At 40.4% G+C, this 22,633-nt stretch overlaps 2 protein-coding genes across 6 annotated transcripts in view; both read left to right on the top strand.

Moving 5' to 3' along the window:
• Positions 1-5,888: 5,888 nt before the first annotated feature.
• On the top strand, positions 5,889-11,832 carry tia1l (cytotoxic granule-associated RNA binding protein 1, like). 5 transcript variants are annotated; one of them, XM_030791196.1, is made up of 11 exons: positions 5,889-6,051; positions 6,903-6,999; positions 7,243-7,341; positions 8,841-8,895; positions 9,286-9,373; positions 9,651-9,726; positions 9,958-10,066; positions 10,234-10,329; positions 10,444-10,528; positions 11,245-11,380; positions 11,620-11,832. In XM_030791196.1, the coding sequence occupies exons 1-11, from the start codon at positions 6,023-6,025 to the stop codon at positions 11,746-11,748; spliced, it is 999 nt and encodes a 332-aa protein (XP_030647056.1). In that variant the 5' UTR covers positions 5,889-6,022; the 3' UTR covers positions 11,749-11,832. The 5 variants fall into 5 exon arrangements, with proteins under 5 accessions (XP_030647056.1, XP_030647053.1, XP_030647054.1 ...); XM_030791193.1 differs by having other exon boundaries at positions 11,593-11,832; XM_030791194.1 differs by having other exon boundaries at positions 9,958-10,078; positions 10,231-10,329; positions 11,593-11,832.
• Positions 11,833-14,448: 2,616 nt separating this feature from the next.
• Positions 14,449-22,633, top strand: part of LOC115827911 (calcium-activated potassium channel subunit alpha-1-like) — an 11,039-nt gene continuing 2,854 nt past the window's right edge. The window contains exons 1-17 of the mRNA XM_030791811.1: positions 14,449-14,644; positions 16,120-16,195; positions 16,466-16,541; positions 16,678-16,848; positions 16,964-17,055; positions 17,157-17,267; positions 17,381-17,491; positions 17,860-17,937; positions 18,091-18,160; positions 18,250-18,405; positions 18,946-19,055; positions 19,288-19,356; positions 19,535-19,621; positions 20,529-20,634; positions 21,048-21,272; positions 21,845-22,049; positions 22,302-22,374. Of these exons, the coding sequence (XP_030647671.1) occupies positions 14,449-14,644; positions 16,120-16,195; positions 16,466-16,541; positions 16,678-16,848; positions 16,964-17,055; positions 17,157-17,267; positions 17,381-17,491; positions 17,860-17,937; positions 18,091-18,160; positions 18,250-18,405; positions 18,946-19,055; positions 19,288-19,356; positions 19,535-19,621; positions 20,529-20,634; positions 21,048-21,272; positions 21,845-22,049; positions 22,302-22,374 (2,012 nt within the window). The remainder of the gene's footprint in view (positions 14,645-16,119; positions 16,196-16,465; positions 16,542-16,677; positions 16,849-16,963; positions 17,056-17,156; positions 17,268-17,380; positions 17,492-17,859; positions 17,938-18,090; positions 18,161-18,249; positions 18,406-18,945; positions 19,056-19,287; positions 19,357-19,534; positions 19,622-20,528; positions 20,635-21,047; positions 21,273-21,844; positions 22,050-22,301; positions 22,375-22,633) is intronic.

The following is a 22,633-nucleotide window of genomic DNA, read 5'->3' as shown; positions in this document are numbered from 1 at the left end:
TTTGTAGACAATAATTCTTCAAAAAAGGCAAACAAATTTTTTTAACAACTCTTTATTTTCCTAAAAGTTGCCATGTGCTTGTTTGCTGTCGCAGTGTCACTTTTTAATGATTTCTTGCGTTTTTCATGACTTCCAACAGCTACAGCAACCGGTTATGAAAAAAAACCTTACAGCTTTTGCAAACGATTTGGAGGCCGTTGCCTTAATGCAGGTAAGTGGCTTGGTTTGAAACCCAGACAAAGACCGGCCACCGTGTTCTACTGGTGAATAAAAACCAGAGAATGTGCGTCAATGATTCCTTGATCATATGACGACGCGATGTGTTGACGTGATCATACGATTTTACGACTTTTGTCAAGCCTGTAATTTTTGGATTCTCTTGACCCACACTTCGCTGATTTTCGTTTTGTGTGTTTGGTTATTAGGGAAATGAGGTTATCAGGACAGAACTCCTGACGGAGGCACAAAGAGCGAGAAACCTGAGTTTAATGGAGCAGCATCAGAGAGCTGATGCAGTGAGTTTTCCTCTCAGTAAAACACCCATATTTAAAAAAAAAAATCCCCAGCAAACTCCAATACAGCAATACAGATTTCAGTTTTTCCCTCTACAGCTAAGTGTTTTGGTATGTTAAAATCATTCGAATCATAGTTTTTAGGTTGTTTATAGGTACAATGATTCAGTAATATACGGGCTCAGTGTATCTATGCACCATTGTCATGGCCTTGTGAAGTGGAAATTGTGGTATGTTTTATTTCTAAATTAAAATTCAGTGACATCTGTATATGTATATGGAAAGCATTTTAACCCTGAGGCTTTTTTTCTCTTAATCTTTTAGAGGGAGATGAGTAGCAGTGTGGAAGCCCTGAATGAGATCAGTGTGAATTATAAGGTATCTGTTCTAATGAGTTTTCTCACTTTCACAGCAAATGAGGTCAGACTCACTCCTCTTGTAGTTCTGTTCATTTTACCAGTACCGTTATATGATGTACAAACACAAACATCCAATATGCAGCTCCACATATACATTTTTCCACCTCAGCTCAGGTTTTAAATGGATTAACTGATCATATTCTGATAGTGGTTTAAAAGGGAGGGTGTGTAGTTTTTGGAGCTTTTTTTGTTTTGAGAAAAGAATGTGCGTTGACTTAAAATGTTTAATATATGATTTTAATAAATGTGAAACTTTGTTGTCGTGTGGAAGCACTAACATCCAGTTCTTTTTTTAATTGTTGCTCTAGACAAACGCTGACAGAACCCTTCAAAGCACTCAGCAAATTGAAAATGATCTCAAACTCCAAGCCCCCCACATTGTGGAAAATGTCAGTGAAAATTTCAATTTTTATTATCATATTATTCCATTTTTTTCTGTTTATTGTTTACAAGTCAGGCAAATTGGAGACACTAAACTGTCCTTAGAAGTGAATGCGTGAGTGAAGGTGTTTGTCTGTTTGCCTGCCCTGCCATGGACTGGTGACCTGCCTAGGGTGTTTCCCCACCTTCCACCCAATGAATGCTGGGATAGGCTCCAGCACCCCCCGCGACACTAATTAGAATAAACGGCTTAGATAATGAGTGAGTGAGTGAGTGAGTGAGTGGAATGATAGTGTGTGACAATACATTTTGTTGTAAATGGTTTGTACATTGAGGTTCAGTGTCTAACTTTGCTTTGCTTCGGCAGGTGTCCGTGTGTCTCCTGGGCAGAGGACAAGAGCTGCTACAGCAGTACCTCAACTGGGTTCGTCATGTGGTAGGTTTTCAAACGTTACCAACACTATGACAAATGTGATATTTCTTCATCTGCCGTACTTAAAGAAAAAAAAAAAAGAAGTCAAAGGCTGAAGTCATTTCACACAGCAGCATCAATCTATTCAACAACAAAACATGATAATAAGGAAGTTTCTCTTGACTAGAGTTTAAATAGCTTAAAACATGTGGCTATAACCAGTAGGCAATTCGTTATTTTTTAACAGGGGGGGGTGGACCAATGGCCAACAGGGCAGATGGCCCAATGGTCACTGACACTAATCCATAGAGTATATAGGGGGATGGGAGGTTAACAATGGGGGTTGCATTTTGGTCATTTTGCTAACAAGGGGGGTGGCATCCAAACCTCATCCCCCTATAAATCGCCTACTGGCTGTAACTCCAAAACCAGCGAAATGAAATATGACTCGTAGATGACCAAAGCCATTACTTTCTTTGCCGAGTAAATCAGTTGGACCGTGCAGTTAGCTTAAATTCATTGTAAAGATCGCTGCACATCGTTTCAGCGGTTTAAGTTCAGACTTTTTTAACCAGACTTAAATTACCTTCAAAACTGACACCAGAGCTTCCACAATCGGATGTCTAACGGACCAGCCCAGGAGAGATATTATGTGAAATATTCGTAGTTCAATCTGGTGTTGGTTCCCACAATGACAATTACCTGAAGCTATTTATAGGAACCACAAGGTGCGCAAGGTGTGCCTACGGACCATGATTGTTTAGCTTGATACCTCATTGTTCACTTATCACCTTCAGGCAGCCTATTCACAGCGGCAATGACAGTTCAGGTTTATCATAGGAACAGGTCACTACGCCTGCATTAGAACAGGGAGAAAAGTTTTGCTGGAATTTCGAATATGTGTTCTGACAGGCACCGAACGCCCACTTCCCATGTGCGTGCCATGGAGACATGTGCCTGAAACGTGTGTCAGTATCGGCCCATTAATGGTTAAAATAGGAAAAAACAACCACTGAACGACCGCGTGTTGGAGTGCGGTATATGTACCGAACGCATTTTGCAGTGACAGCTGCAGAGTTTTGTGGGTTTTTTTCTTTTTCTTTCTTCTTGGTTCTTTTTTTTTTTTTTTGGCTCTAGCCAAACTAGTAGATTTGTTTTAAACTGGGGCATATCATGTCGGACATATTTGTAGTTTTTCTTTTTTTTCTTTTTTAAATTCTGGGTCATTTCTCGCGTTATATTTCAAGTCAGACAGCTTTTCTTTGATATACGTTCAGTGGCTTCGGGTTGAGCTCTTGAGAAATCATGCTAAGATTTGTGCTTTTACGGTTCAAATGCTAACATTGCAGCCTAACCAGAAGTGAGTCCTACATCGCATAAGCTACTGCGGAAGCAGATAAAAAAAAAAAAGAGAGAGAAAATCAGAGAAAAGAAAGAAAAGAGAATCCGGCCGTGCCAAAGAAGAAGCTGTGGAATTTTACCCTGGGGCCAACGCAATGTTCAGTTCTGTCTTATTCAAATGAGATACCTGCTCTGTGTGTGTATGTGTACAATGATTTCTCGCTTTGGGATATTTTGGGTGTGATCTCCTTTACTTATTGTGCTCCTAGACATGACTTAACCCACTTCTATATGAACTTGTCTCTGTGATTATAGATTGTTGAGGAGGTCCTGGACTGTCGGTGGCTGCCCGTGGCTTTGGACAATGTGTACACTGCAGCCTGTCAGAACATCATCAGTCCATGGGTGAGTGACAGACTAGTCAGACTGTACTGTCAGATAGAAGCGGGCAGGGGCGGAGGGGGCGAGAGGTGGGGTTGGGGGGTGGGGTTTGGGAATTGGGGGCGGGGTGAGTACTGTTTTTCTAAACTTAAGTGACTGAAATGGTGAAAGGTGATAATGGTTAGTGGCAATGCTGCAGCTGATTTCACAGAACTTTAGTTTTCAAATGTTTAAAAAACTTAGATACTTACTTGTCTTTCTCTCATCCTCCATGGTTTTCGTTCTCTCTCTCTCTCTCTCTCTCTCTCTCTCTCTCTATCTCTATGTATCTCTCTTTTTCTCTCTCTCTTCACGAGCAGAATGCTTTTTGGTTATGTTTGGGTTGGTGTTGTGCTTTCCTGGTACCTGCTGTCATATTTAGCATTTACACTGCCAGACTGTGGCAGCCTACCGTCTTGGCCATCAGGTAAGATGTTCTGCCCAACTATAAAACGATACACTGTCCAAATGCAGTATGATATGATTTTTCATTAAAGTGTGAATGAGCTGATCCACCAAAGTTGTTGTTGTGTTATCTCTGTGTGAATGCAGCAGGGTGCCATTTGGTTGGCCAGAGGATACCAGCAAGGACATGAGGTTGTGTCTTTGATATATTTTTTTTTACGTTTTTTTAGTCTCAACTAGTGATTTCATGTGCTTCTTTGTGATTGTGCTGGCTAGTGTGTGTGTGTGCATGCATGTTGTGTCTGTCTGTCTATGTGACAGAGACAGAGAGAGAGAGAGAGTGAGAGAAAAACGTGTTTTTCTGTGTGCGCTGTTTTCAACGACTAACTACTATTTTGTTCTTAATTTTAGTAAAGACAACTTTGATTGGGAGAAGACAGCAAATCCCAAATCCAACATCTATATGACCTTGGATGATATCAAGAACATGCAAAGCTGTGTTGAGGCAAGTCAGAGTGAAAAAGGATGTGACACCTAAATCAAACCATCTTAATGAAGAGATATAAAATGTGAACCAGGAGATGAAGGATATACCATTGAGACAGCACTTGAAAGCAGTGTTTCCCCTTCCATATATATATATATATATATATATATATATATTCTTTTTGAACATATACTGTGACTTTGTCCAAATGTGCATGTATCATTTAATCTTTTTAAGGTGTGTTTCAACTGCTTGGAAATAAGAGGATACACATACTACCTAATTTTCTTTCTCTTTTTTTCCCCTCAACCAAAGAACTGTATCTGTTTCAGAACTTTTTTTTTCAGAGTAATCTTTGGTAAAGTTTTTTTGGGTGGTGGATGAGGGGTGGAATGTGTGTAGGGTGACCAGATTTTTGTCTCAAACTGGGACACCTATCGGTGTGAGCGTGTCTGGTAGCAGGGCTAGGTCAGGTTTGTCTGTTTGTCGTGGATAATCATAAATTCTATCGGTAGTGACAAAAGGTTTCACTTATTTACTGACATATCTGACTGTGAAAAAAAAGGCCCACAGTTTAGTGCATATCAGTTGCATTGCTTCTGTTTTAGCTATTTTCCAACAAATGTGAAAAAAAACCCATTATTTCAATATCAGCGGTTTACTTGGACATTTCCATGTAGGTGTACTATTAAAGAAAAAGCAATGAGGTGATTTGTTGAAATATATGCACTAGTATAGACAGAGGTCGGGATACTCCGAAAGTTTATAAGCTGAAGCCGGGACACACCTCCTGAAACTGGGACTGTCCCTGTTCCTCTCCCTGTCCCAGTTAAACCAGGATGTCTGGTCACTCTAGTTTTGTGACAAAATTATTACTTTAAAACGGCCACAAGTATCAAAAGAATGTTGGTTATTGTTTTTCACGGTTGAATTATGAAATAAACTTGGTATGACCACAACATGTCTCCTCATTACTTGCCTCATTTTATGTCATTATTATTTGTCAAATAGCTCAGAAAGCGATTAATTGAGAACAAAGCAGTCAGAACAGAGAACAGATTGTCCTGAAATGATTAAAAATACATGTGCATGAACAAACTCAGGAATTAAGAGATTGCATCTGTTCTCAGCACCATTTTCACAAAACAACTTTTCCTCAGTACTCCGCACAATGTCTCAAGTTTTTCTGACACGATACGTATCCTTGAAGATGGCACACTGCCACAGCAAAAGCTTTTAATTACCGTTCAACATATTTTCAGTGCATCAGTTAAGGTTTGGTTGAACTCAACGGTAGTGTTTGTGGTGTAGTGGCGCCCGCGAACATGTTAACGCCCTCCTCCAGCTCAGCAAAACGTCTGGTCTCTCCTTGAACCGCCTGCTTGCAGTAATCCTCCGATCCAGGAGGTGGCAGAATCTCACACTCGGAGCTTAGTTTTCTTTCTTCAGCGGAATCGAACTCAACTAAAGAAATGAAAGACCACGGCAACGTCCGGCGACGTTGCTGCTGAAGTAACGTAGAGGAAGTTAAGCCAACAAATTCTTTTAAACTGAACTCAAAACGTGACGACTGCTTCTCAGCTTTATTTCAGAAAACGCATTTTTCTTTTTTACCAACTTTTTGATATCTTTTGAGAGCAGAACCATGATGGAGGAAGACCAACAGAAGACTCTGTAAGTGCCATGTTGGCTTAGAATTTCTTCAACCCCAACTAGTTATGCTAGCTGCTATTGGCAGTAGTCATGCGGCTTCTTCAATTCGGCGGCCAGTTGGCAAGATAACGCATTTAGCAAAGGGCCAGTTCTAACACCGTGCAACTATCGATACTGAAAAAACTATGCCTCCTTGGCATTTTATCTCGCCAGACACCTCGAACGATTCAGCCGTTCCCTAGATGGGTAATTTTTTTCAGCTGCGTCCACGCTCTCTTAGCGTGTCTGTCAGCTAACTGGCTATCGAACCGGTGTTTTTCCATTTTCCTTATTTCTGTCTATGTAAGTGTGTGACTTGCTCATTTAAAAGCTGTGATCCAATGAAGTGCATCGTGATACGTTTATTAGGCCGCGCTAATGGAACGATGCATTACCTAGTGTGGTTGCGGTTTTAAGTAACAGCACGGGACATCACTAGCGGCTCGTCTAACCTATCAGTTGTAATTCACTAACATTTTTAGTAGTAAATGTAGTCGTGAAATTGCATATAGTTAGCTTTTATGGTAATCACATAACGTACTGCTCAAGGGCAATGAGGCAAATGCCTGCCATACCAAAATGTATTCATAAAGTTCATTTCATTGTGTGGCGCTTTTTTCCTTCATGCTTTGGAGTGAATGAAGAGTAGGAAGTTCCACAGAAGCCATGATTGATGGTTTAATCACCGAGAGACTTCTGTTTGAAGTGCTCTGGCACCTAGTGGCGAAAACGTGGCAGAAACGTCACAAAATCTTACTATCGAGTTCTCTCTCTGCTATGTTTGCCGTACTTGTATACTGTATTATTTTTTATTTATTTATTTATTTTTTCAGGTACGTTGGGAACCTATCACGGGACGTTACAGATGCGCTCATCCTGCAAGTCTTCACCCAGATCGGCCCGTGCAAGAGCTGCAAAATGATAGTAGATGTAAGTGCACGCGCTATGCTAACGCTGTTTGGGTGTGTAAAAGTTACTCCAAAGCCTATTAGTTTTATTTGTTTCGAATCCATAGAAACGGCAGTGGGGAGTTTTCTTGTGTAGCGTGAACACATGACTAGAGATATGACCAGAGAAAAGCCACAACGACACTAACCAAATATAATATGTCTGACAAACTCAGAGTTGCCTACTTTTATAATTTCTTTTTTCTTTTGTTTGTTTTTTTGCTAGGCTGCTGGGAATGACCCTTACTGTTTTGTGGAGTTCTATGAGCATGGCCACGCTGCTGCTGCTCTTGCTGCTATGAACGGGAGGAAAATCTTGGGAAAGGTGAGACCACAATCGGACTCTGAGCACAGAGTGACCTTCAATAGAGAGGGACCCCTGAGGCAACTATATGCTTTTTCAAACGCAACTAAATGCTAAAAGGTAGACAAGAACTTTCTTTAAGGAAATGTTTTATTGGATTTTGCTGTGTGTAGATGTGTTTTTGTTTTATTTTCAGCAGGTAAGTCATTTTTTTCCAAGATTTTTTTTTTTCATCTGGTATGGATAATAGTTTGAAAAGCTGATCTCTCAACGGTCATCTCATCTCATTATTACATAAGAAGTACATTTATAGTAAGCCAACAGTGCAAGGTACTTTTGGGAGTCATGTAACGTGTGAGATACTTGAATCACCCCAGGTCTGGGTCCCTGTTCACGTCTATAAGCAGTGAATGCTGCCTTCTGTTTGTTGGAAACATGAACGTCAAGTCAAACCACTGGAGAGGATTCACTTAAAATGGATGCAGCTTACTAGTGATGGCAGATTTCCGCTAAATATCAAACTAGTTTTTAAAATGCCGTGTTAGACCATGTTTCTCAAATCAGAGTTTTTTTTTTTTTTTTCTTTAACTCAGTACCTTCAATGAACATGCTGTCCAAAGTCAGGATCATCCACTTTAGGGAAAAGATTAGCAATATACATATCTGAAAGCATACTCTTACATTCGTTCTGGTCAAGATGTTTTGTGAGATGAAGTGCACTTCAAATTTCAGCATATATATTTAAAAAAATTTTTTTTTTTTTGAACATACACTATTACTAATACTCAAGAACTTAATAAAATCAAAGTTTGATACCAGAGGTTGAGCTCGGTCATCAGTTGTAAATAAGGGAAAGCACCAAACACAAGTTGTATTTGTGTAAAGAGAACACGATAGCTGGTCATTCAGTTCAGGCTCTCATGACATTTGACATGTCCTCCCTCAACAAAACAAAGACAACAAAAACACATCATTTTTTTTGTCATATTCTACGCCTCACCATCCGTATGTACCTGTACCAGGTCTACAACCTCAAAAGCAATCAAAACAAAACCTTTCACCAAAAATTATATTCAGTGCAAATATTTTATCCTCAACAGGTAATGATGGAGCCTATGAGGAGTAATACAAGTTGATAATGTCACTCTGTTGTAAGTCTCTTGCTATTTAGACTTTTCCTCTGTAGAATTTATTCATATATACATATATTTTTTTTTTTACTATTCCAGTTTTTTTCCCAAACTTTGAGTGATCGCCGGGGTTTTTTCGATATATCTCAAAAAAAAAATTTGTTTGCTTTTGCTTTTTTTGTTGTTTTTTTTTTTGTTTTTTGTTTTTGTTTGTTTGTTTTTCCTCCGTCAGTTTGACCTGAGATTTTTTTTTTTTGAAGTGTGTTTGGTTTCAAAGGTTCACGTTTTTGCCATGACACTAAGTCAGTTCGAGAGATCTCTTTTTCATGTCAAGAATTTTCATCTTTCCTTTTTTTTTTCCTCCCTCTTTTTTATCCTCCTCTATTTCAGGACATGAAGGTCAACTGGGCATCAACACCTAGCAGCCAGAAGAAGGACACCAGCAGTAAGTACTGTCTTTATATTCAGGGACCTTTCTTTAGCATAGAAAAGATTTTTTTAGTGAGTATTGAGCGTGCTTGTGTAACCTTTTACAACAATTAACACACTGTTTGTCTTTTTTAATACCACTTTGTCAGGAAAATTTAATGTTTAATATCAAATTTTGAACAAGTGTAATATCAGAACATATTTTGATATTACACTTGTTCTCTTATTAAACAGTCTGGCATTAAATATAATGTGGGATTTGCGGTATGTAATGAGACAGAGGTTAGCTGGTAATGCTGTTAACATGTAATCATAATGATTGTCTAAGGTAAAGGGTGTCCAGCATTTCATATCTTGATGAGGAGGAGGAGGAGTTTCATGAGAAGTTCTGCAAATTCTTTTCTAGATCATTTCCACGTGTTTGTGGGTGACTTGAGTCCTGAGATTAACACCGATGATGTCCGCGCTGCTTTCGCTCCTTTCGGGAAGATCTCGTAAGTGATCCCTTGACCGCGCAGAGTGGTTCCGGTCACCATGGTTTCTGGTTTTTGTGATCAACTTTACACTGAATGATTTTTTTTTATTATTTTTTTTTTTTTCCCTTCCAGATCTCAGAATAAAATGCTCTCGTTTTTGTCTAGACATGCAGTTTTAATCAGTGGATCCATCAGAGTGTAGTGTAGTTTACAGAATGTGCTGGTATGTCTATCAGGGCTTTGTGTTATTGTGATGTTTGGGTCTTTGTTGATGATGTCCATGTATCTGATCTAGGGATGCACGCGTGGTGAAGGACTTGGCAACAGGGAAGTCTAAGGGTTACGGCTTCATATCCTTCATCAACAAATGGGTATGTACCCCCAGTTCTGAGTTATCCATAACGCAAAGCAATGTTCTGTTATCAAAACATATCACAATGTGTTTGACATGGCACAAGGCCAGTGCAGTCTGATGGATTAGGAGTACGTAGACAAAATAAACATTAAAGTAATCTTACAGTTCAGGTTTTCAGCGGTATTTCCGCGGTCCGTTTGTGTAACGGTTTCTTGGATTAATGAATGACATCTCTCATTGCTGATAGGACGCTGAGAATGCCATTCAACAGATGAATGGCCAATGGCTTGGAGGAAGGCAGATCAGAACCAACTGGGCCACTAGAAAGCCACCTGCCCCCAAATCCAACCACGACAGTGAGTCTTTCATAAAACCTCTCCTTTTTTCTCTACTGGTTATTCTCACTTTATCAGTTGACTAGTTAAGACTTGTGGTGTTTGTAATTTACTGTGTATTTCCCTTTGTTAAGGTGTAGGTTTTCACACTTTGCTGTATTAATGACTGTCTTTTCTGTCCCGCTCAGGCAGTGCCAAACACTTGTCGTATGAAGACGTCCTGAGTCAGTCGAGCCCCAGTAACTGTACTGTCTACTGTGGAGGAGTGACCTCCGGCCTCTCTGGTCAGTGCGGCTCCCACATGGGCCTGACCTCTGAACTGTCCCGGCTGCTTTTTCAACTTTTTTTTTTTTTTTAAATATATATATATTGACATGTCTCTCCTGCATTTGTTTTAGACCATCTGATGAGACAGACCTTCTCTCCATTTGGCCAAATCATGGAAATCAGGGTTTTCCCGGATAAAGGTTACTCCTTCATCAGGCATGTCTATTCCCATTTACACCTTTTGTTTTTCACCTGTGTGAAGTGTCCAGGGTTTTTTTTGTTTTTTTTTTTTGTGATGTATTCAGTATATATTTTGTGTGACATACTTTTAAGCTTTAACATATTGGCTCAAAATTTCATAATGAAATGAGAGATTTTTCAACATAACACATTTCAACACATGTATTTCCCATCTGTCCAGGGGTGAGACTAACCTCCTGAGACAGCCTGTGTTTGAAATACATAAATGTCTGTTATGTTAAAAAGACTACAGTAGACATAGCCAGTGGTGAATTCAAAGACTCTCCTGTGGCAGAAGGGAAACTCTTAAATAAAGGCAGCTGATTCATCGTTCTTGTACGGATATGAAAAGCCTTAATGTAGGACAAAGCAGCGGATATATATCTGTGTTAAAACACAGATATATGTATCGATCATTTGATCTGTAGATCTAAAATATTAAGATATAGCCCATATTGAGTGTCTGAAAACATCAAGATTATCTGTAGACTATGTCACCCAGTCATTCACACCATCAAGTTGTATACTGATGTAATGTGCTTTATGTTTAACGAAACTACTTTATTGAATTGGTTTCTTTACGGCAAGAAATGTAACCCTTTTCTGTTTAGAGTTAGATTGGAAGGGTGTGTGTGGTATAGACAGAAGGATGAGACTGTCCTGACGGTGTGTGTGTGCGTGCGTGTTTACAGGTTTGACTCTCACGAGGCTGCTGCCCATGCTATCGTGTCTGTTAACGGCACCAGTGTGGAGGGACATCCAGTCAAGTGTTACTGGGGAAAAGAGACTGCAGACATGAGATCCATGCAGCAGATGCAGTTCCCTCAGGTACCTCTCAGTCTCTCTCTCTCACACACACACACCGCACACACAATATGTCCACACAAACTGATATACTGCATATAGCTTAATACACAGGTTTATACCTGCACAGTCGTGAACATGCTTCATATTGTTCTCATGGAACTTTTTCTGACCTAAATTCAACTACAGTTTTTCTCTGATGCTCATCAGTTCTCTCCCTCTCTTTCCTTCTCCAGCAAAACAAGCCGAGTTATCCGGCCCAGCCGTACGGCCAGTGGGGCCAGTCCTACGGCAACGGGCAGCAGATCGGGCAGTACCCAATGGCCAACGGCTGGCAGATGCCCACCTACGGCGTCTATGGGCAGACCTGGAATCAGCAGGGGTATAAATAGGCACCCACCACAGAGCAGTCTTTTCTCATCTCCACCTGCTTTTTTCTCTCTCTCTCTCTCTCTCTCTCTCTCTCACGCCCCCCCCCCCCCCCCCACCCCTCCACTCGTCTAACGTTCCCTTCATAGCCGCTGTCCATGGTGCTGGAGCACTGGTCCGCCCCAGTGAGAGTGACTGAGAGGAAAAGATCAAGAGCCGGCCCATTATGTCTGTACAGATCATTCATAGACAAACTCCCCACCCCCACCCCCCCATCTTCTCTCTCTCTTTTTTTTTTTCTTTTTTTTTTTTTTTTCCTTCAGATAATTGGACTGATTTTTATATCTGCATATCCTTAACGTTTTTTGAGTAGAAGGTTTGATACGTTTTTAAATGGATGGACGTGGTTCATTCCATTTGGCCCCTTTACAGATTCGTGAATGTCACAGGAAACAAAATACGTGAGATGTGTTTTTTTTTTTTTTCTTTGTCGGTTTTTTTTTTTTTTTTGGAAAGATTTTTTTTTTTCTTTGTTTATAACTTGTTTCTAGTCAAAATGCATATACGTGTAATAATATGCATAATTTGAGGATGGAATTTTATTTTTGTTTAGACCAATAGTGCTCTGTTTCTCTTTAATCTTTTAATGTAATTAATTTCCATATATTTTGTAAGTGATCGTATTTCCTCACACACACAATGTAATAAGATAAAGCATACAGGGTGCTGTAAAATCTATGTAAAGATTTATTTGCGATTCTGTGTAAAATTGGAAGTTGTTCTGTTGTAAATTGAGATCTGTCTTTTATGGAAATTGCATAAAAGCCTAAATCTCTGTTTGAAGGTGTTTCTTTGTGATGGGACTGTCTGTCAATCCCACTTTGTTCAGTAATCTGACAGAGATTATGCAATTTAAGTCTTACTCACACACCATTTTGCTCCATATTGTATAAAAAAAAAAAGCAAAAAAAAAAAACAAAACTTGGCACTGTGTTATATTAACAAGCCAAAGACATTAACTGAAAATTACTTTAATTTTTTCATTTTACAGATTTCAGTAATCATAAATGCTGTATCCGTATTATGCTGTATACTTAATATAATTATTAATCTGTGTGTTATTGGGAACAATGATTCAAACTACTACAAATTGTGTTTGTGAAATATGAGAGCTAATAGTAATACATGCCTCAAACTACTCATAAATCATGTTCGTGAGATCTAAGAGTATGATGCAATTGCAGAATTGCTCCCTGATGTTTCTCAGATAAATTGTACTTGCAACAGAAATGTTCCCACAACCATTAAGCAGCCTAAGTGCAGGTACCTTCTGTTTCTCTTAATGAATGTGTTAGAAAATATAAGGTGTATGTATATAATATACACACTCACACACACACACACACTTTATTTTGGCTGTCCATAGTTATGTCCAATCTTTATATCTGGTCGTGTCTACTCTCCTGTGACCAGCTGTGGTTCATTATTTCCCAGATATTTTTTAGAATTCTCTTCTCATTACCCAGAATCCTCTGTAGTCCCTTACATAGAGTAACTTGAGTAAGTGACATCTGAGTAGGCCTTTTTTTGTTTTTTTATTTGTCTTTCTTTTTTTTTTTTTTCAATTATGATTTTTTTTTTCATTTTGGATTTCATGGAGTCATTTAAACGCTTGCTTGTAAAGGTATACAATAGATCTGTATAAAGTGTACTTCCTCTCCTTGTTTCCCGTTGGTTGAAAACTTTTTTAATTTTTAATTTTCAGGATTTCACTCTAATATTAGCTTAAGTATTGGGTTTGTAAATAATCTACTGTTTTACACAAATCACCAATATTGCTTCAGTGTTCTCAGCCAATATAGAGTAAATGTTTTCTTTTCACTATTATCCCCCCCCCCCCCCCCCCCAAATTAAAGGTCAACAGCAGAGGGGGGATGGGTGAGAGAGCATGCTATGCACAGTAGTGTGTTTGGTTAAAGAAAAAGATGATGTGACCAAGAAAGTTGTGTTAGACTAATTTGTTTGCGTATTTCTTTTTAAATATATATATATATATATATTGAGGAGGCTATATTTCCAAGGCAGAGGAATGGCGTGATATTTTCGCTGTTGTACTGAATAAGCAGAGAGGTGTAGTTACCCATCTGTTGCCTTATGAAGTTTATTTTATATGATTGATTTGTGTGTCAAAATCAGGTTACATAGAAGGAATACCCTGCTTTAGTCTGGGGTTGTAAGTGATTGACATATTCCCTTTTTTTCTGATTAAATTGCTAATGCATGTAAACTAGGTTCATTGTATTTTTATTTTACATTTTTTACATTGAAGGAAAAAAATTAACATTTTGTCAAGAACAAAATGTCACAATCTAACTGAGTGTCACAATCTTAATCTAAACTGAGTTTTAAACTCCTATTATTATTATTATTATTATTGCCATTATGTTCCTATCTTTAAAATAACCATGGAGTCAGTCATTGGAAATCTTTGCGTTTTCCCGCAGTTTTAACATTTTATACTTCATCTATGGAATGTGGAATGTTGGGACAATAGTTGCCAGGACAACCAGCTCGATAGTTGAGATGGATGTACTGTCACAATAGAATAAGAATTCCATATGGTGGTGCAGGTAACATTCCAAAACTCATACTGAACCATAGCCTGCCATTATCTTACCATAAAACATGACCTGTTCTAACGATGCTGTAACAACAGGCACTTAATGGAGGTGCTTAATCCAGAAAATGCACACCTTTATCTGCCTCACTGCAGATATGCAGGATATCGCATCTGGTGGGTCTATTTCTGCTCCTCTCTAGCGGTCTTTCTAGGAGGCCTGCTGGTCTTGAGCCTGACCAAAGCAGGCATTAAAGGTTTCAACAGAATTGGTGTCCAGTGGCCCAGATACCGCCAGGGACGTAGACAGGTGAGTTTCTAACATGGAGTAAAAAAGAAAAATTAGGTCTTAACAAGGTTTTCAGGTGATCAATCGAAAATATTGGCCGAACTGCTCATAGTCAAAGAAGAAAGAACTGGCTCCTTACAAAGTAATATTTGTTAGCACCATATATTGATCTAAAAACAAAAGGTCAAATGTATCATTGTTGTTATAGTCACAGTTCAGCGGTGGACTGTGTAAATCAAGCATGCAAACGATTCCCTAAACGAGTCTCTGTAGATGTAAGAATATGTGACTAATTAAGTTGCCGGTGCTTCTTTGGGACAATTTAATAGAGACTGAATCTGAATTTTTTTTTTTAAATGACTTTGGCCGCTTAGGCCAACACCTGACCTTACATTTAGTCAGTGCAAGACTTAACATGTTTGTTTTGTCCTTTGTCCAAAGCTGACTGAAAGTTCACAGAGGTTCATGCTGTGCGTTTGTAACCTTGTGTGTGTGTGTGTGTGTGTGTTTGTTTGGTTACCAGAGCATTCTCCAACCATCTCTCCATATCAGGGCCTTCTCCTTCATGTCTGTTGAACATTTACCTGGAAAAATACTGGTAGGTGGCACGATAAAAGCACTTCTTGTGCTTCCAGTCTAGATCACTGGACCAGTCAGATCTGAGTCTTTAAAACCACTGAATACTGTAATGTTTTTCTCTTTAAGTCCCTCCACAATTCAATTTCTAATTTTTTTTGTAACTGAGTTGGTCTTGCAGGTTTGATATGAATTTGAATATTGACATGATGTCTCATTTTTGTCTCAGATGGTACTGATGTTCTTTCTCAACATTTGCTCGGTCGTTCTCTATCTTTTTATGACTACCGAGTGAGTATTGTTCCCCATCTTTAAGGAAAAAAAAAAAAATACTGGCGTCTTTCTAAAATCGTTTAAAAAATTGTATTATTTCAAATACTTTCTGTGAATGAATCTATTCAATATGTTTAAGGAATCAGAGAATATGGACATTACAATCTGTTGAGAATATGCCGGTAAAGGTTTGTTAAAAGTTAACTGAGTCTCCTCTGTCTCCCTCTCTCTCTCTCTCTCTCTCTCTCTCTGTTTTATCTCCCAGACCAATCGAATCATGCATGCAGAGCTACAGTTTGGTGTTTCTCATTGATGTGTGTCTCAATATCTTCTATCTCTTGTATTTTGGACTTAAGGTGAGTAATGAACATCCCAAATGTGAAGGTCCTCTCGTTGACTTCCAGCTGATTTTGTTCAAACGCTCTCTGATTCTCTCATAGTGTCTCGCTGCCCCAGACAAGATCCTGTTTTGGGTGGATTTCAGATCACTGGTGGATTTTTTTACAATACCTCCTTCCTTCATCTCACTCTTTACATACAGAGCATGGCTTGGTAAGATATCTGCTACTTAAGTTAAGCTAACACTTGAGAAGGTTCTAGAGCCCATGTTGAATGACTAGTTTTTTCTTTTGGCCGTAGGTCTGAGGTTCTCTCGCGCCCTTCAGATCTTAGAGATACCAGTGATCCTTCAGATCTTCTGTATTACCAACAACAAGTATGTGAAGGAGCTACATAAAAAATATAATTTAATTTTAACCTGCTAAACTCCGCCGGACATTGTTCAAAATTCAGTTTTTGTTGGTTATGAACTCAATAAGTCAGAATCAAAAATGATAAAATGATACTCTCTCTCTCTCTCGCTCTCACTCTCTCTCTCTCTCTCTTTCTCTCTCTGTCTTTTTGTCTGTATCTGCCACTCTCTGTGTCTGCCTCTGTGTCTCTGTCTGTCTGTCTGTCTCTCCCTCTCTCTCTCTCTCTCTGTCAGCACATTTCTGAAGCTGTCTAGACTTTGTGCCATAGTCCTGGGCACACTACTCACCTTTGCTGGTCTTATCCATCTGGTATGTCACAAAAAAACATCACTTTTAGTTAACACTGGACTAGACCACAATAACATGGTTCATCTTGCTAGTATTCTGTGTGGGGTTTTTTTATGTGATATGTATGTCTTTAATGCATGTTTTTGTTTGAGCTCAGTTGGAGAATTCTGGAGACCCTTGGTTAAACTACTCAAATGCCCACTCTCTCAGCTATTTTGAGTGTTTCTACTTTCTGATCGTTACCACGTCGACCGTCGGTTATGGTGACGTAGAAGTCACCACCACCCTTGGCCGCTCTGTCATCATCATGTTCATTTCTATTGCACTGGTAAAACTGCATTACATGCACACAGACACACAGACACACACACACACACACACACACTATATTCTGAAGTGCTTATCGCTCCAGTTTGTATGTAACCCCCATCCAACTTTCTTAGTCAGTGTTCGCAAGCTTCGTACCACTGATTCTGCAGATCATCCTGAACCGAAAACGCTTCGGTGGGAGCTACACTGGCACCTCAGGCAAAACGTGAACAAGTTTTATCATATAACCCTAGAACTACTATATTACCATACACCGACAGAACTCTTTTATAACCACAACCATGTGTTTTCTTTGTTTTGCCAAAGTCATGTGGTTGTGTGTGGACACCTCACCTTGGCCAATGCCTCTGTGTTCATGAATGAGTTTCTCCATGAGGACAGGGGAGAGATCAACGTCCACGTGGTGTTCCTTGGAAAGTGAGTTTTGTGAGGAAAGTCAGGGTTGCTGAGATATGACATCAGTTCTGAATGTACCTGACCAAGATCTCAGCCTTATTGCCCTTCTTTCTGTCTCTCCATATGTGTCGTAGCTTCTGCCCTGATCAAGAACTGGAGGCGTTTTTCCGCCGGCGGTTTCTCCAGGTGACCTTCTACCAGGGCTCTGTCCTTCAGCCTGCGGACCAGGAGAGAGTGCTGGTACAGTTGATCTGAACCCTTTTACATGGCACACGCATAAGCACTTGGGCGAACTTGAGCAGAGGCTTTGATGGGACCTGAAACTGAGGTTTAACCTAAAAGAGAGGCGACTACTGTCTTCCCATTGGCCCCTCGAGCATGTCCATTGCCCTCTGATTGGCCGGATGCTGAGCCACTCAAGTTATTTAAAGCATTACTGTGTTGCTGCCAAATTGATGGTGGGACCAAGAGGGAGGTGTCTCAGGAGGGGTGTCCAGGAGCAAGGGTGTAGTGGAGGAGGGTGTGGCAAAGCGTGTTGCTGATTGAAAAATTCTAGGAGGTAATTGGCTGCCTGTTTTGAAAACTGTGGTTCTCCCGGTTTTCTGTAGATGAGGAAGGCGAGTGCCTGCTTGATTCTGTGTGACCGGTTCACGACCAACCAGAACAACGAGGATGCAGCTAACCTTATGAGGTTTCTGAAAACACACACACACACGCACGCACTCACATACATTCACACGCATGCATACACACACACGCATGCACACGCGCACACACACACAGACATAAACGTGATCTTTCCAGACACTGAAAACATTCTTTTCTGCATTGATTTCCATTACAGAGTCATATCTGTCAAACAGTACTGTCCCAGAACTCGAGTTATTGTCCAGATGTTGAGACACTCCAGTAAAGTGAGTCATGAAACCATTCGGAAATACACTTTCAAAGCCCTGTGAGAACGACATGAAGACGTGTTATGAGTCTGATGCTCTGTGTCCAGGCATACCTACAGAACGTGCCTAACTGGGATTGGGCACGAGGGGACGCCGTAATCTGTCTGGCTGAACTTAAACTGGGATTCATGGCACAGAGCTGTATTGTTCCAGGACTCTCAACTTTATTGGCTAATCTCTTCACCATGCAGAGTGAAGTTGAGGCAGGTTCAATTCACCCTGGCCAATCAGAATGTGTCTAAATCCAGATTACCTAGCATACCTGTTTGTTTATCATTTCTAAATGTGTTTGTTTATCATTTCATTATTGTGTTTGTTTCGAATGCTTGTGTAACGTATGTGTTTAGAGAAAAGAATTAGTTGGTTCCTTAAATTGATGGTAGATTAATTGTTGTGCAGTGCATATCATTTTTCAGTTTTACATAATTATATAGCAGATGATGCCCTGCGATGGACTGGTGACCTGTCCAGGGTGTCTCCCCTGCCTTTTGCCCAGTGAGTGCTGGGATAGGCTCCAGCACCCTGCAACCCAAATTAGGATAAGCGGCTTGGAAAATGAATGAACAAATAAATGAATGAATGGATGAATGAATGAATACAGCAGATGAACATAACCTATAAATGTTTATATGAAAAGTATGCATAGAGGTAATACCACAGTATTGCTTTTCGATTCCCGTGACTGTCTTGCTCTCTTTCTCGTTCTGTCTTTCTGCTCACCCTCTCTCTGTCTGTCTGAGCAGGATGAGGAAGACAGCTGGAAAAAACTGTACAGACAGGGACTCTATAATGAAATTTACACTGAGTTCCTGTCCAGCTCATTCACCGGGATGTCTTTTGCTGAGGCCAGCAAGTGAGAAAACGCAGTCACAGAGCACATTATAGAGACGCGCTGTCGAGCTGACAGCTCTTACACAACCGCTCCCTCGATGTCTGTCTCCGTTTAGAATTCACGGGTGTTTTAATGAGTTGGCCGCACAATATTGGCAAATTAAGGAGAACAGAAAAATAAAAGGCACCAGCGCTAGTAATTACAAGAGTGGCGTAGTTGGTAATTATGGTTCGTCTGTGTTATTTTACCGCAGGTTATGTTTCCTTAAGCTGAAACTGCTTTTAATTGGGATTGAATACCAGAGCAGTGACACGGAGTTCAGGTATTTTTCTTTTTTTCTTTTTTTAACTGAGACTGTTTTTTTTTGTTTTTTTTAACCAAGTCTAAATGTGTCAGAAACTTAGCTGTGATATGAGCGGCTCAGTGGGTGTTTAATTAAACAAGACCAGTCGTCTGCATTATGAGGCGTAGATTGAATTTTTTTTTTTTTCTTTTCCCAGTGTCTTAGTTAATCCTCCCACTCACGTTAAGATTAAAAATCAGACGTTGGGCTTCCTGATAGCTGACAATGCTACTGATGCTAAAAGGTAAACCAAAAAAAAAAAGAAAAGAAAAAAAAGAAATATGTCATTTTTATAACTGATTTCCCTTATTCCTTTTCACTCATGCATATGTGTTAGGTGATGCGTCTGGTTGGCTGCATGCGTCTGTACGCTTGTGCTGATTGGTTGCTCGTATGCGTGGACATGTTTTGAGTGGCTGTTTGTGTTTTAGGGCCAGTCTGTACTGCTCTGTTTGTCACTCTGATATCAATGATCCGTCCCAGATGAAACCCTGCAACTGTGATGACTTAAAGGATGGTAATTAATCACACGCACACACACACGCGCGCCAGGGAGTCATTTAGTTAATATTTAGACAGCTAACAATGAATTCATTGTTGTGATTCATCCCTATTCCTCAGAATTGGTTGTCATAACCTCTATTGCCACTAGATGGCATTAGCTTACAATAGTATTAAAATCATTCCATGTCCTGCCAGGTTAGTTCAGAGGACTGAATAGTTTAACTAGATCATCAGTTTTAAGTCTAATAAGAGAAACAATTTTTTCCCCTTTGCTTTATTTTCCCTTTCATTTTAAAAAATTGTTCTTTGTGAATATTCCTGTTTTTGCTATGTTGTCAAAGTGTTGAATCCTGTTGTGTTATTCGGTATAGTTGCAGACCTTTCGGTATGTGTGTTTCTTGCAGCCTCTGTCTGTAACTCATCAGTTAGTCTGGGTCAGAGACAGTCTCTGGGAGTGTTGCCTTATTGGTGAGACCTGTGTAGTGTTGTCCCCTCCATGAAGTTTACACACTTTATCTCTCTTTCATACTGTGCTCTGACTGAATGAGACTGATTGTCACCCACTGTTCTCTCTCTCTCTCTCTCTCTCTCTCTCTCTCTCTCTCTCTCCTCTCTCTATCTCCCCCCTCTCTCTTTCTCTGTTTCAGCCCAGGACAAGACATAGTTCATTCACAGGACAGTGAGGATGTGAGACTGGACTCTACCGGAATGTTCCACTGGTGCCCCCCGGTCCCTCTTAAGGATGTCACACTGGTGAGTCTCCCAGTTTGAACCCAAAACTAAAAACCAGTGCAGTGGGCCTATGCATACATGTCTTCTTGAAGAAATGATTCTGCCATCATTTGGCTGTGTAGAATTCTGTGGCGGGTCTTAAAGTACAGAATTCCTCCATTCCGCTAGGAGAGCTTCTTCTCCGGTTAACACGGAAAAAGAATAAAAAAGCCACAGTGAACATTAATTAAATTATCATTTGAGACGCAACTTATCCATTCTAACCGTTGCATACAGCACCCAAGACTTTTAACACGTCCAGAACTAGGAACAACACGTTAATTTATTGATTTGCTCCTCAGCGCACAATGCAGCGGGGTATTTATTTGTTTACTTGTTTGACAGCCTGTTTGTGTGTTTTCCTGTGTGTTTGTATATCTTTTTTCCTCTTTCAGGACAGACACATTGCATCTGCATTGTGTTTTAAGAACCACATACTGGTGTGTTTGTTTGGTGATGAGAATTCCAGTTTGTTGGGTCTGGGGGACTTCATGATGCCATTGCGTGCTAGCAGTCTGACCCTGACTGAACTGCACAGTGTTGTGTTTCTCGGGGATCCTGCTTTCTTCGCCAGGGAGTGGCCTAATGTCCACTGCTTTCCCCACATCTACTTCCTACCTGTGAGTTTGAATTCTGTGTGTGTGTGTGTGTGTGTGTGTGTTTGTTTGTGTGTTCAGTTTTGGAAAAACGCCACAGTCAAGTAACGTTTTGGAACTTTGAGTTCTTAAATATCAGGCAAGTCTTTGTTTTAAAAGCATTGAAAAAAAATGCCAAAAATGTCCACTGAAGCCTTCAAGTTCAGGCTTTTTTCAGATATTCATCAACTCCTGCAGGTGACACTTCAAACTATGTACAAACGCACACACACGCATGCACGCACACACACACACACACACACGCACACACGCACACACCGTTAGTGCCGGTGAGGTCTTCGGAGTGCTTAGATAGTAAGATAGAGAACAAAATGCAGGAGAATAGAGTCACGTCAACAGCGAAGGAACACAGAGTTCCATGGTAACCACCGGAATGATCAGAATGTCCAGTAGTGCGACCTGAAATGAAACCAATTCTCTGGACGCTTCCTCCAGGATCACACAATGTCGGATCCGTCCAATCATACGACTCTCTCAGCTTTAATTCCAGTGGTCCTGTCTCCGCGGCCTCGTCTAAACCCCTCTCCTCCTCTCAGGGCTCTCCTCTGTGTGGCGCGGACCTGCGAGTGCTGCGAGTGGACTCCTGCATGATGTGCGTGGTACTCAGTGCCTTTGGATGCTCGGGAAACGAGGAACCGCCGATGCAGGACAAAGACACCATCCTCGCCTGCGTTAAGCTTTATCACACGAGATTCAACCAGGAGCTCAGCCACAATCACGACCAGGCCAGTCTCTACTACGGTCAGTCAATGGAAGGTTTTTTTTTTTGTTTTCTTTTTTTGAACGGGTGCTAATCTGTTCTGTTTGCTGTGTCCTGCTCCCTCACACGGTGCTCCATCCTTTTCTGTTGTCCTATTCCGGATGCGAGGCAACGTCTGGCCAAAGAGACCTAGTCAAAGGTCTTTTATCTTTCTCACTATACCACTCTGTGCTATGCTGTGCTTTACAAACCACCGTTGTATTTGGTTCCAACGTGTTTTATTCTGCCGACAGAAATGTTGATGGTGTTAGTGGTGGAGGCTTGGTGGTACGTGACATGGCTCAGTAACCAGTGGGTTGGGAGTGGGTAAACATTTTCAGTTGTCATGGATACAACTGTCAGTTAAATGAGTGAATGTACACAAGAAATGCCGGTCACTCCAGAGAGAGAGAGTGTGTGTGTGTGTGTGTGTGTGTGCGTGTGTATCGGGCCCTTTGGTGAGTGTGACTGAAAATAGACATGTTACACTAATTCGTCTCAGCATTCTGAATGTGTTGCCTGCAGCAGCAGCGTGGAGTTAATGATGTGATTAATCTATAATTAAGACACCATGTAACACAAGAAC

This window comes from Chanos chanos, chromosome 14 (genome assembly GCF_902362185.1).
Source record: "Chanos chanos chromosome 14, fChaCha1.1, whole genome shotgun sequence".
In the NCBI taxonomy this organism is placed as follows: domain Eukaryota; kingdom Metazoa; phylum Chordata; class Actinopteri; order Gonorynchiformes; family Chanidae; genus Chanos; species Chanos chanos.
This window is presented reverse-complemented; position numbering and strand designations above follow the sequence as displayed.

What these genes read in the sequence shown, in the direction of transcription:
- tia1l (XM_030791192.1), top strand. Translation starts at nt 6,023, where the DNA reads ATGATGGAGGAAGACCAACAGAAGACTCT. An exon ending in GCTCCTTTCGGGAAGATCTC is followed by an intron (nt 9,374 to 9,650) that starts GTAAGTGATCCC and finishes TATCTGATCTAG; the next exon opens with GGATGCACGCGTGGTGAAGG. An exon ending in AGTGACCTCCGGCCTCTCTG is followed by an intron (nt 10,330 to 10,443) that starts GTCAGTGCGGCT and finishes CATTTGTTTTAG; the next exon opens with ACCATCTGATGAGACAGACC.